This window comes from Lithobates pipiens, unplaced genomic scaffold (genome assembly GCF_037356315.1).
Source record: "Lithobates pipiens isolate NorthernLeopardFrog02 unplaced genomic scaffold, aLitPip1_a1.2 Scaffold_13, whole genome shotgun sequence".
Classification (NCBI taxonomy): domain Eukaryota; kingdom Metazoa; phylum Chordata; class Amphibia; order Anura; family Ranidae; genus Lithobates; species Lithobates pipiens.
Genome location: NW_027507718.1, coordinates 460,233,390 through 460,250,140, shown reverse-complemented (window position 1 = coordinate 460,250,140; position 16,751 = coordinate 460,233,390). Strand labels below are relative to the sequence as shown.

Genomic DNA, 16,751 nt, shown 5'->3' with positions numbered 1-16,751 from the left:
AAACAAGCACAGAGTAATAGAAAAATCTGTGTACAAATTAACCACTTAACAACCGCCCATTGCCGATTAACGGCTTCAGGGCGGTTGTTTAACTCTGAGAGGCCGTTAATTAACGGCCTCCCAGAATTCTGCTCTCGCGCGCCCCCTGGGGCGCGCACACGAGAGCATCCGTGACCGCTAGGTCCAGTGGACCCGGCGCATCACGAATCACGGTAAACGGCCGCTCATCGCGGCCGTTTACCACGTGATCGCTCCGTCAAATGACGGAGTGATCACTTGTAAACAAGCCGGCGTCATGTTATGACGCCGGTTCCTCCCTCCCCCTCTCTGTACCGATCGGTACAGCGGAGGGGGAAGAGATCGGTGTCAGCAGCGATGTGGGCTGCATCTGCAGTGCCCACATCGCTGCTCACCGAAAATTAACCCCTCGATTCCCTGCATTACTCTGCAATACCCTGCCATTACTCTGCATTACTCTGCAATACCCTGCCATTACTCTGCATTACTCTGCAATACCCTGCCATTACTCTGCAATACCCTGCCATTACTCTGCATTACTCTGCCATTACTCTGCATTACTCTGCAATGCCCTGCAACACTCTACAATGCCCTGCAACACTCTGCAATGCCCTGCAACACTCCGCAATGCCCTGCAACACTCCGCAATGCCCTGCAACACTCCGCAACGCCCTGCAACACTCCGCAACGCCCTGCAACACTCCGCAACGCCCTGCAACACTCTGCAATGCCCTGCAACACTCTGCAATGCCCTGCAACACTCCGCAATGCCCTGCAACACTCCGCAATGCCTTGCAACACCCTGCAACACTCTGCAACACTCTGCAACACTCTGCAACGCTCTGCAACACCCGCCAATACCCTGCAATGCTCTGCAACACCCGCCAATACCCTGCAACACTCTGCAATGCTCTGCAACACCCGCCAATACCCTGCAATGCTCTGCAACGCAGTACTCTGCAACGCCATACTCTGAGATACCCAGCCATAGTCGGTGATACCCTGCAATACCCAGCCATAGACATCCCCCCCCTCCCGCCGCCCTCCGCCCTCCGGTGCTTCTACCGAATCGCTAATACGATCAAAGCCAGAATCTCTTTTTTTTTTTTTCAGGCTTCCCAGCTTAGAGATGAGATGCGGGGTCTTATTGACCCCACATCTCACTGTAAAGAGGACCTGTCATGCCATATTCCTATTACAAGGGATGTTTACATTCCTTGTAATAGGAATAAAAGTGATCAAAAAAATTATTTTTGGGGAAAAAAATGTCAAACTAAAATAAATAAAGTAAAATGAACAATAAAAAAAAATGTTTTTTTTTAAAGCGCCCCTGTCCCCATGTGCTCGCATGCAGAAGCGAACGCATACGTAAGTCCCGCCCACATATGAAAACGGTGTTCAAACCACACATGTGAGGTATCGCTGCGAACGTTAGAGCGAGAGCAATAATTCTAGCCCTAGACCTCCTCTGTAACTCAAAACATATAACCAGTAAAAAAAAATTAAATCGTCGCCTATGGGGATTTTTAAGTAGCGACGTTTGGCGCCATTCCACGAGCGTGTGCAATTTTGAAGAGTGACATATTAGGTATCTATTTACTCAGCGTAACTTCATCTTTCACATTATGCAAAAATTGGGCTAACTTTACTGTGTTTTTTTTTTTTTTTTAAGCACAAAACTGTTTTTTTTCCAAAAAAAAGCATTCGAAAAATTACTGCGCAAATACCGTGCGAGATAAAAAGTTGCAAAGACCACCATTGTATTCTCCAGGGTGTTTGCTAAAAAAACATATATAATGTTTTGGAGTTCTATGTAATTTTCGAGCAAATAAATGATGATTTTTACATGTAGGAGAGAAATGTCAGAATTGTCCTGGGTGCTCCAGAACACCTGATGGCGCTCCATGCATGTTGGGCCTCTGTATGTGGCCACACTGTGTAAAAGTCTCACACATGTGGTATCGCCATACTCGGGAGTAATAGCAGAATGTGTTTTGGGGTGTAATTTGTGGTATGCATATGCTGTGTGTGAGAAATAACCTGATAATATGACAATTTTGTGAAAAAAAAAAAAAAAAGTTAAAAGAATCTTGATTTTGCAAAGAATTGTGGGAAAAAATTACAACTTCAAAAAACTCATCATGCCTCTTACTAAATACCTTGGAATGTCTTCTTTCCAAAAAGGGGTCATTTGGGGGGTATTTGTACTTTTCTGGCATGTTAGGGTCTCAAGAATTGAAATAGGCCGTCAGTACTTCAGGTGTGATCAATTTTCAGATATTGGCACCATAGCTTGTGGACTCTATAACTTTCACAAAGACCAAATAATATCCACCAATTTGTACTTATTTTTACCAAAGATATGTAGTGGTATAAATTTTGGCCAAAATTTATGAAGAAAAAATTACTAATCTGCTAAATTTTCTAACAGAAACAAAGAAAAATTCATTTTTTTACAGAATTTTCGTAATTTTTTCTTTTATAGCACAAAAAATAAAAAACCCAGCGGTGATTAAATACCACCAAAAGAAAGCTCTATTTGTGTGAAAAAAAGGACAAAAATTTCATATAGGTCCAGTGTTGCATGACTGAGTAATTGTCATTCAAAATGCGAGAGCACCGAAAGCTGAAAATTGGTCTGGTTATTAAGGGTGTTTAAGTGCCCAGTGGTCAAGTGGTTAACCTGCAGTTAAAAAACGTATCCCTTCCACCTGGCTCCATCCTCCTTCCACCTGACTCCATCCTCCTTCCACCTGGCTGTCACCCCCTTCTCATCTGTGTACCTGGCTCCATCCTCCTTCCACCTGGCTGTCACCCCCTTCTCATCTGTGTACCTGGCTCCATACTCCCTCCACCTGGCTGTCACTCCCCCTCTTCTCTGTACACCTGGCTCTATCCTCCCCTCCACCTGGCTGTCACTCCCCCTCTCCTCTGTACACCTGTGTCCATCCTCCCTTCCACCTGGCTGTCACTCCCCCTCTCCTCTGTACACCTGTGTCCATCCTCCCTTCCACCTGGCTGTCACTCCCCCTCTCCTCTGTGCACCTGGCTGCATCCTCTGCTCCACCTGGCTGTCACCCCACTCTCCTCTGTACACCTGGCTCCATGCTCCCCTCCACCTGGCTGTCATCCCCCCTCTCCTCTGTGCACCTGGCTCCATCCTCCCCTCCACCTGGCTGTCACTCCCCCTCTCCTCCGAGCACCTGGCTCCATCCTCCCTCCACCTGACTGTCACTTCCCCTCTCCTCCATGCACCTGGCTCCATCCTCCCCTCCACCTGGCTGTCACTCCTCCTCTCCTCCGTGCACCTGGCTCCATCCTCTGCTCCACCTGGCTGCCACTTCCCCTCTCCTCCGTGCACCTGTCTCCATCCTCCCTCTACCTGACTGTCACTTCCCCTCTCCTCCGTGCACCTAGCTCCATCCTCCCTCCACCTGACTGTCACTTCCCCTCTCCTCTGTGCACCTGGCTCCATCCTCCCTCCACCTGACTGTCACTTCCCCTCTCCTCTGTGCACCTGGCTCCATCCTCCCTCCACCTGACTGTCACTTCCCCTCTCCTAGGTTGCACCTGTCTCCATCCTCCCTCCACCTGACTGTCACTTCCCCTCTCCTCCATGCACCTGGCTCCATCCTCCCTCCGCCTGACTGTCACTTCCCCTCTCCTCCATGCACCTAGCTCCATCCTCCCCTCCACTTGGCTGTCACTCCTCCTCTCCTCCGTGCACCTGGCTCCATCCTCTGCTCCACCTGGCTGCCACTTCCCCTCTCCTCCGTGCACCTGTCTCCATCCTCCCTCCACCTGACTGTCACTTCCCCTCTCCTCCGTGCACCTAGCTCCATCCTCCCTCCACCTGACTGTCACTTCCCCTTTCCTCTGTGCACCTGGCTCCATCCTCCCCTCCTCCTGGCTGCAACACCTCCTCTTCTTTCTGCTCTCTTTCTTTTCATGTTTCTCTCCTTTCCTCTCTCCCTCTCCTTTCTCTCTCTTCCTCATCTCTCTATCTCTTTTTAGTATTTCCTCTCTCCCGTATCTCTCTCTTTAAAAATAAATAAAACATATTTAAACCTTTAAAGATATTAGTTCAAATACAAATAAAAATTGACAATATAAACATAAGGACCAGTGACAACTATTCCATCTTCCATTGAGAGCATTCCTGCAGCAGCACACACCTTGTACTGACTTGTAGTGCTTTACATAGGACACACCCTGCTATTGATTGGCAGATGGGTATGTGTTATGTAAAATAGAGTATGATAGAAAGCACAAGGAGTCATGGGAATTGAAGTTCTCTGTAGGAGATGCAGTTACTAGGACAGTAGAAGGAAATGACTACTCCCAGTATCGGGACAAGGTCACCCAGTTCCCAGGGCAAAGATGCCAAACTGCGCCCCCCTTTCCCTTAGGGTTAGGGTCAGGGTGCCCACTACACCTGCAATAGACCATTGCGCCAGGGGCAGCAGTCCCTCCTGCCCACCCCTTGTCCTGGCCCTGACTCCTCCCACCATCACTAGCATTATCCAGCAAAGGAAGACTGGTGGAGGGGATTAGAGACCCCAATCGCAGCTATATAGTTGGAAAATAATCATTTCAGTTATTATGTTTATTGCCATATGTAACTTTCAGGTATTTAGGTGAGGATTTAGCAAAATGTGTATGTTGTAATTTAATAAATGATAAATAAAACAGGATTTTTGTACTGAGCTTAAAGTCCTCTTGTTGGACTTCATTAGGGACAAAGGTCCCACCCCCCATATAACTCCTCTATAAACCAAAGCATGATGGGAGTGGGAAGGGTCATACGTGGCTAGCCAATCACTTTTTAGATTGCCAGTGTCCGGCTCTTCTTGTAGGTAGCAGTATATCCAAATTTCTCTTATTTACTTTTAATTCTGTGTTCCTAACTTTTATGGTAGGTGCAGAAATCAGGTTATTTGGTTTAAAGGACCATGCAGAATTTTGAAAAGATCTTTTATAAGAAGATATTCTATCTGCCTTCTCATGTGTATGGTTAGCCTTACGTGAAGGAATTTTGAATGTGATGTTTTAAAGCTTTACAGAGCCAAGAGAACACTTTAAAAAGGAGACTTGCTTCTGTCAGTTTTTCAGATCTTCATGCTTGTGGTTTTTCTGGATCAAATTAAAAATAAACAATATAACATTTAACCCAAACTGTCCAGTCCTACTGGTGAGCCGAAATCAATGCTTACAGTGAATTAATCACACAGATTTGTAATGTCTCCACCAAGAATTGAATGTTTTTTTTTTACACTAGCAGGTAGTTTGAAATTTAAATATTGAACCATTTAAGATTTTGGGGACCCAGCTGAGGTATCACAGTCCAGGGCCTATTGCCGTGATGGCGAACCTTGGCACCCCAGATGTTTTGGAACTACATTTCCCATGATGCTCATGCACTCTGCAGAGTAGTTGAACATCATAAGAAATGTAGTTCCAACACATCTGGGTGCCAAGGTTCACCATCACTGGTCTATTGTGTCATAAAATTGCTCTTACTTCCTGCTTTACAAGAGCTAGACCAGTGGAGACCCAACTGAGCTATTGTAGACAAGGACCCACTTGTGTCTTAGGGCTTATTTACACTTCCTTCGACTTCAACACACATTAAAGCACCTACTGCTTAAACATGCTTTTTTGGTGTGTTTTTGATGCTTCTGAGATGCTTCTGTGATGCTTTTTTGAAGCTTGAAGCTAATGAAGCCTAGTAGCTAGAAGCACTGCGTGTGTATTGATATCTCATACCTGCAATTTCTCCAAAACAAGGGGAAGCTAAAGTGGAATTAAAGCCTCTCAAAAGCATCAGGTGCTGCAAGCACGCTTTGTTATAGAATTCTGAAGTCTTTAAAGGTGCTTTGAAGCACCACTAAAGCTACATGAGGTATATGTTTTGTAGAGAAGCCAAAGCAAAGTAAAGCTGAAGGTGTAAACAGGACTTTAAGCTAACCATTTTTTGGGTGACATGGGTTTTGACTGGCATTCAAAGACCTTTAAGGGCTAGTTCACACTTGCTTCAAAACATGGTTTCGGACACACTTTGTTAAAGCTCTCTGAAAGCCAGTTAAAGAGGAAGTAAACCCTGATGGGTTTACTTCCTCTTTTTTTCCCTGCAAAGGTAAAGCATAATGGACTACTATGCATCGCATAGTAGCTCATTATGTGTCACTTACCTGACACAGGAGCCAGCGAAGTCGCCGCTGTCCCCTGTAGTCCGCCGCATCCATCTTGCTGGTGGCGTCTCGCAGCTCCGACGAATGACAGCGGCGAAGCCGCGATGACGTCACTCCCGCGCATGCGCACGGGAGTCGCGTCTCGCAGCTCCGCCGCTGCCATTCGGCGAAGCCGCGATGACGTCACTCCCGCGCATGCGCACGGGAGTCGACAAATTAGGCAGATCCATTCTTGGACTTGCCGCATTTAGTGCGACTGCGCGCCGCTGTCTACGGCGCATGCGCCGTAGACAGCGGTGCCCATTTTCGGGCAAATATCTCCTAAACCATATAGGTTTAGGAGATATTGCTTGGACCTACAGGTAAGCCTTAATCTAGGCTTACCTGTAGGTCAAAGTGGTTTGAAAGGGTTTACTTCCTCTTTAAAGCACCGGTCACTAAGTAAAATGGTTAGCTTACAGTCCTGTATACACCTTGCTTTTGCTTGGTGCTTCGAAGAGGCTTCAGTGGGGCTTTGATAAGGCTTTGGTGGATCTTTGATGGGGCTTTGATGAGCCTTTGGTGGGGCTTTGGTGAGACTTTGGTGGGGGCTTTGGCGGGGCTTCAAGCAAGCTTTGCCATAGACTCTATTGAGGCTTTGAAGACGCTTTGAAGCACAACTAAAGCTACATGGGGTATAATTTTTGAAGTGAAGCCAAAGCAACAGCAACGTGTAAACAGGACTGTAAGCTTACCATTTTATTTTGTGACAGGAGCTTTGACTAGCATTCAGACAACTTTAACAAAGCCTGTCCGAAGCCTTGTTTTGAAGCAAGTGTAAAGTAGCCGTTGATGTGTTGAAGCCAAAACAATGTAAACAAGCCCTTGTAATGACATATTCAGCAACCCATCGCAGTTTGCTACGGAAGTGACGTTCCGTCGACGCCATCTTGCTACACCCCGCACTCATCCACAGTAAGGATATACTAAGAAGAGGGGGAAAGCAGACATGTTACACCCACCAGAGTTTTGCATTTTACACGTATTTATAACAGTAAAGTGCGTTTATATAGTATACTTAGATCTTGAATTTTAAAAGCAGCGGCAACCCTGCTCATCTGACAGAAGTTCGCTGCTTTTAAAATTCAACATCTAAGTAGTCAGACGGAATTGTAAGTACTGTATTTCACTATATAAACTAACTTTACTGTTATAAATTAGTCTAAAATGCAAAACCCCAGTGGGTTTAACAACATGTCCGCTTTACCCCTTCTTAGTATATCCTTACTGTGGACGAGTGTAGGGTGTAGCAAGATGGCGGCGACAGAACGTCACTTCCGTAGCAAACTGCGATGAGTCGCCGAATATGTTGTTACACCCTTACTCTTTAAAAACTTTTCCTGAAGATGGAACTTCTTTAACATAAATTCTTCTGTTTTTTTAGGTTCCTGTCTTAAAGCCAATGGATTTGATGGTAGAAGTTACTCCCAGAAGGATATTTTCTAATGGTCACACATATCATGTCAATTCCATCTCCGTCAACAGCGACTGTGAGACATACATGTCAGCAGATGATCTCAGAATTAACCTCTGGCACTTGGCCATCACTGACCGCAGTTTTAGTATCCTTTCATATAGTATACATTGGAGCCCTCAGACAGTCAGCATTGGCACGTACTGACTGTCTCTACCATAAGCTGAACAAGCATGCAATACAAGTCAAGGCAATAAATTGCTGTGTTGTGACAGAATTGTGATTAGATGAGGTTTGTCTGTTGATGTCTAGAGAACATACTGTTTCTTGGGAAAGTCGCTGGTTTGCTCAGTGGCGAAACTGTATAATTCACAACATGTGATATTGTATACTTTTTTTATTTTGAATAGGTTCTAACAAATTTCGAATTGTATTAAGCCAAATTAAAACATTAGTAAATTCCCCAAGGTAAAACCGTTAATAACTCATAGTAACATAAAGTACCCCCTGTATTGTACTTATCAATAAAATGGAATAATACTGTAACTGGAATAAAAAATATACCCAAATAAAAAAGTAAGTATGGCATATACGGTAATATCATTTAAATCTAAAAACGTCACTCAGTTGTGTAAGTAAAAAAAAAAGAAAAAGAAAAATTTAGGACTGCTGCCGTTACTATATGTGTTTCCACATATACATCAAACTGAAGATAATATCAGAGTGCCGCGCTGTCCTCTACTATTCAATGTGAAATCCACCATAAATAACATTATACAAAAGTAAACAGTGTCATTTGTGCAATGCAACCATAGAAATGTCCTTATTTAACCCTTTCATGAATAAGTCTATTTCTGACATTTGTTGCTGACAAGTTAAAATCCGTATTGTTTGCTAGAAATTTACTTAGAACCCACAAACATTATATATATATATATATATATATATATATATATATATATATATATATATATATATAGATATAGATATATATATTAGCAGAGAATATAGAGATTAAAATAGCAAAATTTTATGTCACACTGTATTTGCACAGCGGTCTTTCAAACACAATTTTTTGGGGGGAAAAAAACACACTTTCATGAATAAAAAAAAAAATGAAACGGTAAAGTTAGCCCAATATTTTTTATAAAGATGATGTTACGCCGAGTAAATAGATACCCAACATGTTATGCTTTGAAATTGCACACACTCGGGGAATGGCGACAAACTATGGTACCTAAAAATCTCCATAGGCTGCGTTTTAAAAAAAAATAACGGTTACTAGTTACAGAGGAGGTCTAGTGCTAGAATTATTGCTCTCGCTCTGACAATCGCGGCGATACCTCACATGTGTGATTTGAACACCTTTTACATATGTGGGTGCGACTTAAGTGTGCGTTTTCTTTGCTGCACAATCTCACGGGGAGCTCTAAAAAAAAAAAAAAATCATATTTATTTTTATTTTTTTACATTGTCACTTTTAAAAAAAAATGGATCACTTTTATTACTGATCAGAAAGAATGCAAATCCCTTGTGACAGTAATAGGGGGTGATAGGTACTCTTTATGGAGGGATCTGTGATCTAAAAGATGTTGTGACGTCACTTCTGTGTTTACACTAAGCGTTTCCGGCTTCCTTTCAGTCTCACTCTAGCCGGTGGAAGTGCTGGATCGCAAATCGGGTCTCCAGGTAGGATGGGAGGCCCAGTGTTCTGTCGAGAAGTGCCCCCCATTGGATAGTGCCCGGGCTGAACAGTGCATGCCCAACGGCACAACAGCTGATTTTAACATCAGCTGTTATGACAGCGAGATGGCGCAGGCGCACAGAATTTTTTTTTTTCAACCAGATTATGCGGATTACTACACGTTGTGGGCAGATTTATGGGCACTTGGGGGGTGGAATTACAAGTGGCTGCATTTGATTGGTATAAGTGGCTGCATATGATAGGTACAAATGAGACAAGACATGTAAAAATCCGCCCATCATAACGTTTTTTTTATTTTGCAGCACTGGCGATGTAATTCCACCCTAAAGTGCCCATAATTACGCCCACAAGAAATGTAAAAATCCGCCCATCATAAAGTTTTGTTTTGCAGCACTCAACATGTAATTCCACCCCCAAGTGTCCATAAATCTGCCCACAACGTGTAGTAATTCTCCCATCATGGACATGAACTCACCACGGGAATGCGGGGAACATGGGGCACAATCTGACAGAAAGAAAAAAATTCTGTCTGCTATCGTGTGCTTGCGCTATCTTGCCGTCGCAACAGCTGATGTTAAAATCTGTTATTGTGCTGTTACGTACGGCGCATGTGCCCTTTAGACAGGGCACTATCCGATGGGGGGGCACTTCTTGACAGAACACCGGAAAGAGCGTCGGAAGGCAGCGGGAGGGGGCACATCCTCTCTCGCTCCTCCGGGATAACAGCCGAGAGACTTTTAGCCACATCGGTTGTTATCCCTGAAGACCCGACCTCCTGCTCTACAAAACACTCTCAGGATGATGCCTGCATCTGCAGGCATCATGCTGGTATAACCCCTGAAAGCCAAAGCTGCATATGTGCTTTCGCTTGGCGGGGAGGAACAATTATGCTTCTGGTAATCAATCGATTTATGCACTTCCTTTGTGTGTGTTACAATCTCAATGTGAGATATCAATATGCCAAACAGTGTTTATAGTCCGATTAATAATTTCTCTAATAATCGATCGATTGCTGTGCCATCCATGTGTTTACTCTGATAATGACACCAAGTGCAGTGCTCATCCCACCACCAATCTATGAATATACTCTCACCTCTAGTATTAAATAAAGTAGGTTTTAGCCACAGGTACAGTATTTTCCACATCGGAAATCCCCCTGATATTCAATCCATATCCATCCTCTTCACTCCTCCCGCATTCTTTCTTCCAAGGTTCAGACAAAACAGACTCTCATAGTGTAAAACCTTTTCCCATCAACATCTATTGAATATCATTAAAAACACTATAACACAGATACACATATAATAACACATTATAAAGTGCATTATTAATGCACCACAGTGTATGGGCTCCTTTCCCTTTAAGATTACTGGTCTCCAGACACTCACAAGACTCCCTGATGAAGTCACGTGTTTGATGACGTATCGCATGGGGCGGGGCTGATGACGTCAAGCCGCAAAACCAGGACTTTGCAAGCCCCCATCTTGAGTGTCTTGAGACCAGTAATCTTAAGTGGGGATGAGCTTATACACTGTGATGGCACTTTATAATGTGAGTGTTTTTTTTTATTAGATTCAGTAAATGTTGATGGGAAACAGTTTTACACTATGAGAGTCTGAGCCTTGGAAGAAAGAATGTGGGATGAGTAAAGAGGATGGAGATGGATTGAATATTAGGGGGATTCCTGCTGTGGAGAACACCTGTGGCTAAAACCTACCCGGGTTAGAGCCACTTCCTTGCCTTGCACCATGACACTGGCTGGGAAGGGTTAACATGGTTAAATCATTGACCCTAAAATAGTTTTGGGTCAAATACTGGAGGTGTGTATAGATCAGTGGTGGGAGGAGCACTGCAAATGGTGGAATTATCAGAGTGAACAGGTGATGGGCATCAATCATCGATTGATTATTTGAGGAATTATTCATTGGACTATAAACACTGTTTGGCACATTGATATCTCACATTGACATTGTAACTAACACAAAGGAAGTGCATAAATTGATTGATTACCTGAAGCATAATTTTTTTAAATAAGGACATTTCTATGGTTGCATTGCACAAATGACACTTGTTTATTTTTGTAGATTGTTATGTATGGTGGATTTCACATCGAATAGTAGAGGACAGCGCGGCACTCAGATATTATCTTCATTTTTATTACCTATAATATATAGTATGTCTTCTATAGTGTCTACATTCCCCATGTAATGTAAAAGTGTATACCATTGTGTTAGGTCCCTTGCTGTGCAAGCAATTTTGGTCCATTTTCAGCATATTTCAGCCTGCCATATACTCTAATGCCCCATATACACGGTCGGAAATTCGAAAAAGTCTGATCGGATTATGTTGTCGGAAAATTTGATTGTGCGTGGGCTCTATCGGACTTTTTCTGTTGGAATTTCCGACAGGAAAAGTTTGAGAGCTGGATTTAATATTTTACAACAACAAAATCCGATCTGACTTTTTCTGATCGTGTGTAGAGAATTCCAACGCACAAAGTGCCACACATGCTCGGAAAAAAATTGGAGACGAAAGCTATTGGCTACTGGCCTCTACGTAGTCCCGTCGTACATTTTGAACGTCACCTCGTTGCAAGCGATCGGATTTACCGACAATTTTGTGTGACCGTGTGTATGCAAGACTAGTTTCGGCCAAAATCCGTCGGAAAAAAATCAGACGGGTTTTGTGGTCGGAATGTCCGACCGTGTATATGGGGCATTACAGGTAGCAGGACTAGAAGCTGCACCTGTGCCTCCTAGGCACTCCTAGGCACTCTAAAACTCCAAAATTGCATACACTGAAGCATGTCCCTTCAGTGTGCAGCATTCAGCAGAAGTTAAGGTGAATATGACCTCAGGGGGGCATGATGCACATATGAATGCCACCTCTATTTACATATCAATGCTGCCGACCCGCTGCTATTTACATATGAATGCCGGTATTTACATGTAAACACTGGGTCTGCAGGTGAGTCATCTGCACACAGCAATAGGGTTGGGCAGCTTTAGTAACAGAACTTCACACTGAGATATCTGGACACAGCACAGGACTAAAACCTCAAGGGACGAGGGAATTTAAACTTGGATAGCTTGCAAGTATGAGGTAGCTGCTTGGGCCCCCACAACAATGACAGGGTCCAGGGCAGCTGCCTTTTTTGCCCTGCCTTAAAAACGGCCCTGACAGCAGTGTGCAGCAGCACAGATGAAGATGGCACCTCACTAAAATGACACGCAGTGGCGTCACCTTTAGGAGAAATTACACGGGGGGTTACATAGGGGGGAGAGCTTTGGTAATGCGCTAGCCTGCTCAGTGCCCCGGATTTCTCAGTGGCCCCGGGGGGGGGGGGAGTGACGCCACTGATGACACCCCCCCTCCTGATTTACAGTGACCCACTCTCTGCACGCCTGCTCTCAGTGACCCAGCAGATGGTCCTTTCAGTCCACTCCCAGCTTGCCTTCCTTCCCGTTCCACAGACCTGCACATAAGGTTCCGGCTGCTCTGTTCCCTTGCACTATGACGTCATGTGACACACTGCCGGCACAGTCCGAACACACCGTAGCAGGCACTCAGATGGTCTTGGCCAAGCGTCACAGACATATTTTTTTACCGGTAACATTTTTCTTTCACTGGCATTTACTGGCAGAAGAAAAGTGCCCATTCTTTACTGGCTGCCAGTAAAAATACTGGCGGCTGGCAAAAAAGCCAAGGAGTTTATTTAAGTGTACGTGTTGAGTGGATATGGTCCTCTGTCCTAAGGAGTGCATACAGTGTATTATAACATCTTGATGTTTCTTGTATATACAGTATGTGTTAAAAAGCACTTGTGGGACTATGACTGTGACATGTTTTGCCTGTGTGTGCATGTGTCTGGTTTCCTGGTGCCGCCAGTTACTATTGGGCATGCACTTCTCTTCTTCCCCTGCCCTTGACAAAAGGTGAATTACTAATGGCTCCTTGCAATGAACAGGATCAGTCCTGCATGCTGTTCCATGCAGTCTCCTGGCTGAATACATGATTTGTCGGTATCCCTTGCTGGGACTCTTTTGCATACTGGCAGTAAGGTAGATCATATGTAAGGGAAGTGGCCCTGCAGGCTTTCCCAGCTCACGATCCATTAACGGCTTTGAGGCAGCTTGCAGTGTCTTTCCTATGCATCTGATGCTGACAGCCTGAATCATTGTTTCCTGCTTAAATCCACCCGCTCATCACTGTGGCTTCTTTTTCTGAATTATCCAGGGTATTTTTTTATTTTTTTTGCAGCTTGTCAAATTCTATGTCAAAATTCTCTGCCATGATAACTGACTCAGAAGGCAGGGGTCGCAAGCTGCCTTCTCCAGAGCCTGTCTGTTATACTTGCAGCTGTGGTTGGTTCTGCACACACAGCTGAGGGTGATGAGGAGTGCAATGTCTTATTTGGATGATTTTGTATCTGAGGAGGTTCAGTCTGCTGACATAATTCCTGGGCTTGAAGATACAATTTTCGTTCCTATTGACTCGGTGTGTAAATGTCTAAATATGGAACAGCTTGTGTCTGAGTACCTAAGGTTACCAATCCAGGCTCTCTTAAAAGTCCCCAACCTGTGAAAACTTTCCCAGTATACTTGCTACTGTAGCCTGTTTTTTACATGATTGATCTACTTCTAATAAGTTATTTTCATCTTCCAAGCATTTTGCCCAGCAATAACCTGTTAAAGAGGAATTTATAAGGAAAAGTCAATTACCATTGTAGATCCCGCCATCTTTTGCTTAAACAAGCAATTAACTTCTCAATAAAGTCTACCATGACAGTTGGAAAGCACACTTCACATCGTGCAAGGCAAGGACGTTTCATCCCAGGAAGCTCTATTAAAGGCCAGATCTTATCTCTAGAAATTCCCTTTCAATGACTGGTTCTCAATCCCTTGGAAAGGTCCTTTGTACAAGGGGTTGTTCACATAGTCCCACCTATATGTTCACCTGTCCCCCTTGGGATCTCAACCTGGTACTAAGATATCTGTGAGGAGCAAACCATTTCTACCTTTTCATTTTTTTTCTTCTAGCAATATTCTTTAGTTTCTGCAGAGCCACTGGGGCTCATTCTGCAGCTCTACTGATTGGCTGATCCTCAGTATAGGCTTGAAGGCCATGTCCAGACCCCTCTGTGAGCAAGAGGTTGGCCTGTGTTGTGCCCCCTGAGCTCTGAACTCTGTGCTTGGTTCTCTCCTAGTAACACTTGGTGTATCATGTGAGTTCACCTGTCCTTGACGACTCATTGGGGAGTATGCCTACTGGGAGGACGAAGTCTAGCTGGATGGGGCATGCCTCTGGGTTTTGCCTCAACCACCCCTAGAGTGTCCTTTTGAGAGAGGGCCATGGATTTTAGGACCACTGCTGAGTAAGTCAAGGCTTTGACTTTGGGAGCCTGATGTGTGCTTTTAAACCCCTTAGATGGAACAGATTGGGGCAAACAGTAGAGTGGAAAGAGGTGCAGCACCATATTTAAATTTGGCGCCATTTACATGGGTCTTACTGCCCATGCTCCTGTACAGAGTCTGTGCAGCCTGACTTTGGGATGGTTGCACTACCCTTGCATGGGCATTCGGTGGCAGTATAACCGAGTTTTATTAGAAGCCTTCTGACTCTCCATCCCTTACTGTACTCTAAAAAACTGATTTTACCATAAGTGAAAAATCTATTTTCTTCCATATCAGAAGTGCAGGTGAATTATTACATTACACTGGTTGTAACTGAATAAAAACTGTATATCTTAGCTGTAAAATTATGTATCATTGCCTCCAGCCGTTCTTAAAAGCGGTCTGGAAGGACTTTTTTCATCTTAGCCTTTTCTGTGTTGTATTATTAATACAGTGAGCATTACAAGACGCACAAGAGAGGCAGATTCTTTGTTGGCTTCTGTACATGCAACCTGTCTATAGATTTAATATGTTTATTCGTTACACACTTATTACTGAATATACTTAATGGCAAAGACAGGCTCTTTGTAAGTCTTCAGATGTCTAGATTCAATTACATTTGAGTCATTTGAAGCGGAGTCTTCATTCTTAGAAAGCGATTATTTTTCACATACACTTGGGGGATAGGGTAATGCCTCAGCGATAGCATCTCTTCCCAATTATGTTGCATGAGTGCCATCAGGAAGAATTTTATTCCACAATAGTCATTTATTTTCAGGTTCCACACTTTCAGGAACATACAATCCCGTTTTAATAATGACTGCTTCTGTTTAGAGCTCCTATGGGCTTAGACTAATTAGGAAAGCAACAAAAGCTTCTCATTTTAATCAGCAGTGTTCTGCTTCATTTTGGCCTCATCTCAGAAATGTTCATCAATCAGTCCTCTGAAGTCACAAGCTGTTTCATGGGATGGAAATGTTTTGAGGATCAAACATTTGTATCATTCAATTGATAGCAGAATAAATGATAGACTGGATTATTGACAGAAATTGCTTGCTGTGGCTACTTTCAATAGAGAGGATGCAGCTATATGAGTCTGGACAGGGCCAGAGGACATTGTTGTCTTTCATTGGCCTGACTCCTTCTGTTTTGGCTTCTTTAAGATTAAAGTGTATCTAAACCCATGGAAAAAATAAATGTTTCCAAGACCTTAGAGGTTTTGGCTGCATTAGACAGAAGACCCGTTGACCCCCTAGAAATTCAGTATCATTGTAACTTCTTGTGTACTGAACTAATCTTATCAGCATTCCCAGCTATCCTCAGTGAACTACAAAGCACCACCCCTCTATACAATGGATATGATGATGCTGATGATTTCATATTTCAAATCAGGAGACACTTCAACACAGATCCTCCATAGATACAGTACAAGGAATGAGAGATGTTATTCTAGGACAGGAAGGGTGTTACTGGCAGGATCACCAGGAGGAAATAAAGAAAAAAAAGCCTGGGAAAAAATGAATGCAGTAACAACATCTATGGACATGTACACTGCAATATATCACATTCTCTTCTAAAGGCAAAACTTGTTTTTTAGTCTTTGATAAGGTGGAGAGGGATTAAAACACCTGCCAGTTTATATACCTTTCTGTGTCACCATTAGGGAGAGTCATCCTCTCTATGTTTACCATTATCATTTAAAGTGAAAGTACAAGAAAATCCCAAATTTCGGGTTGACACAGAACAGTATTAGAGAGGAAATGGGGACAATAGTTCTGGTGACACCCTGGGATACCCTCGCTTTGGAAGGGTTCCCTCTCATTGTCAGGAGCGTGTAGCGTTCCTGATCCTTGTAAGCTGCTGGTCTGATTCCTGGTTTTGGCTGTGTTGTATTCTCCGTGTCTGTTTGTCCACCTGCAAAGTGATTGAAGTGGCCAGTCTCTGGGTGGAGACCAAACCTGATTTAAGAAGAAAAGAAATAAAAATATTTA

At 43.7% G+C, this 16,751-nt stretch overlaps 1 protein-coding gene across 4 annotated transcripts in view; it reads left to right on the top strand.

The window, feature by feature from the left end:
* Positions 1-16,751, top strand: part of PPP2R2C (protein phosphatase 2 regulatory subunit Bgamma) — a 242,838-nt gene that overhangs the window by 191,027 nt on the left and 35,060 nt on the right. For all 4 annotated transcript variants that reach the window (XM_077477810.1, XM_077477809.1, XM_077477812.1 and 1 more), the window contains one exon: positions 7,633-7,810. In XM_077477810.1, the coding sequence (XP_077333936.1) occupies positions 7,633-7,810 (178 nt within the window). The remainder of the gene's footprint in view (positions 1-7,632; positions 7,811-16,751) is intronic.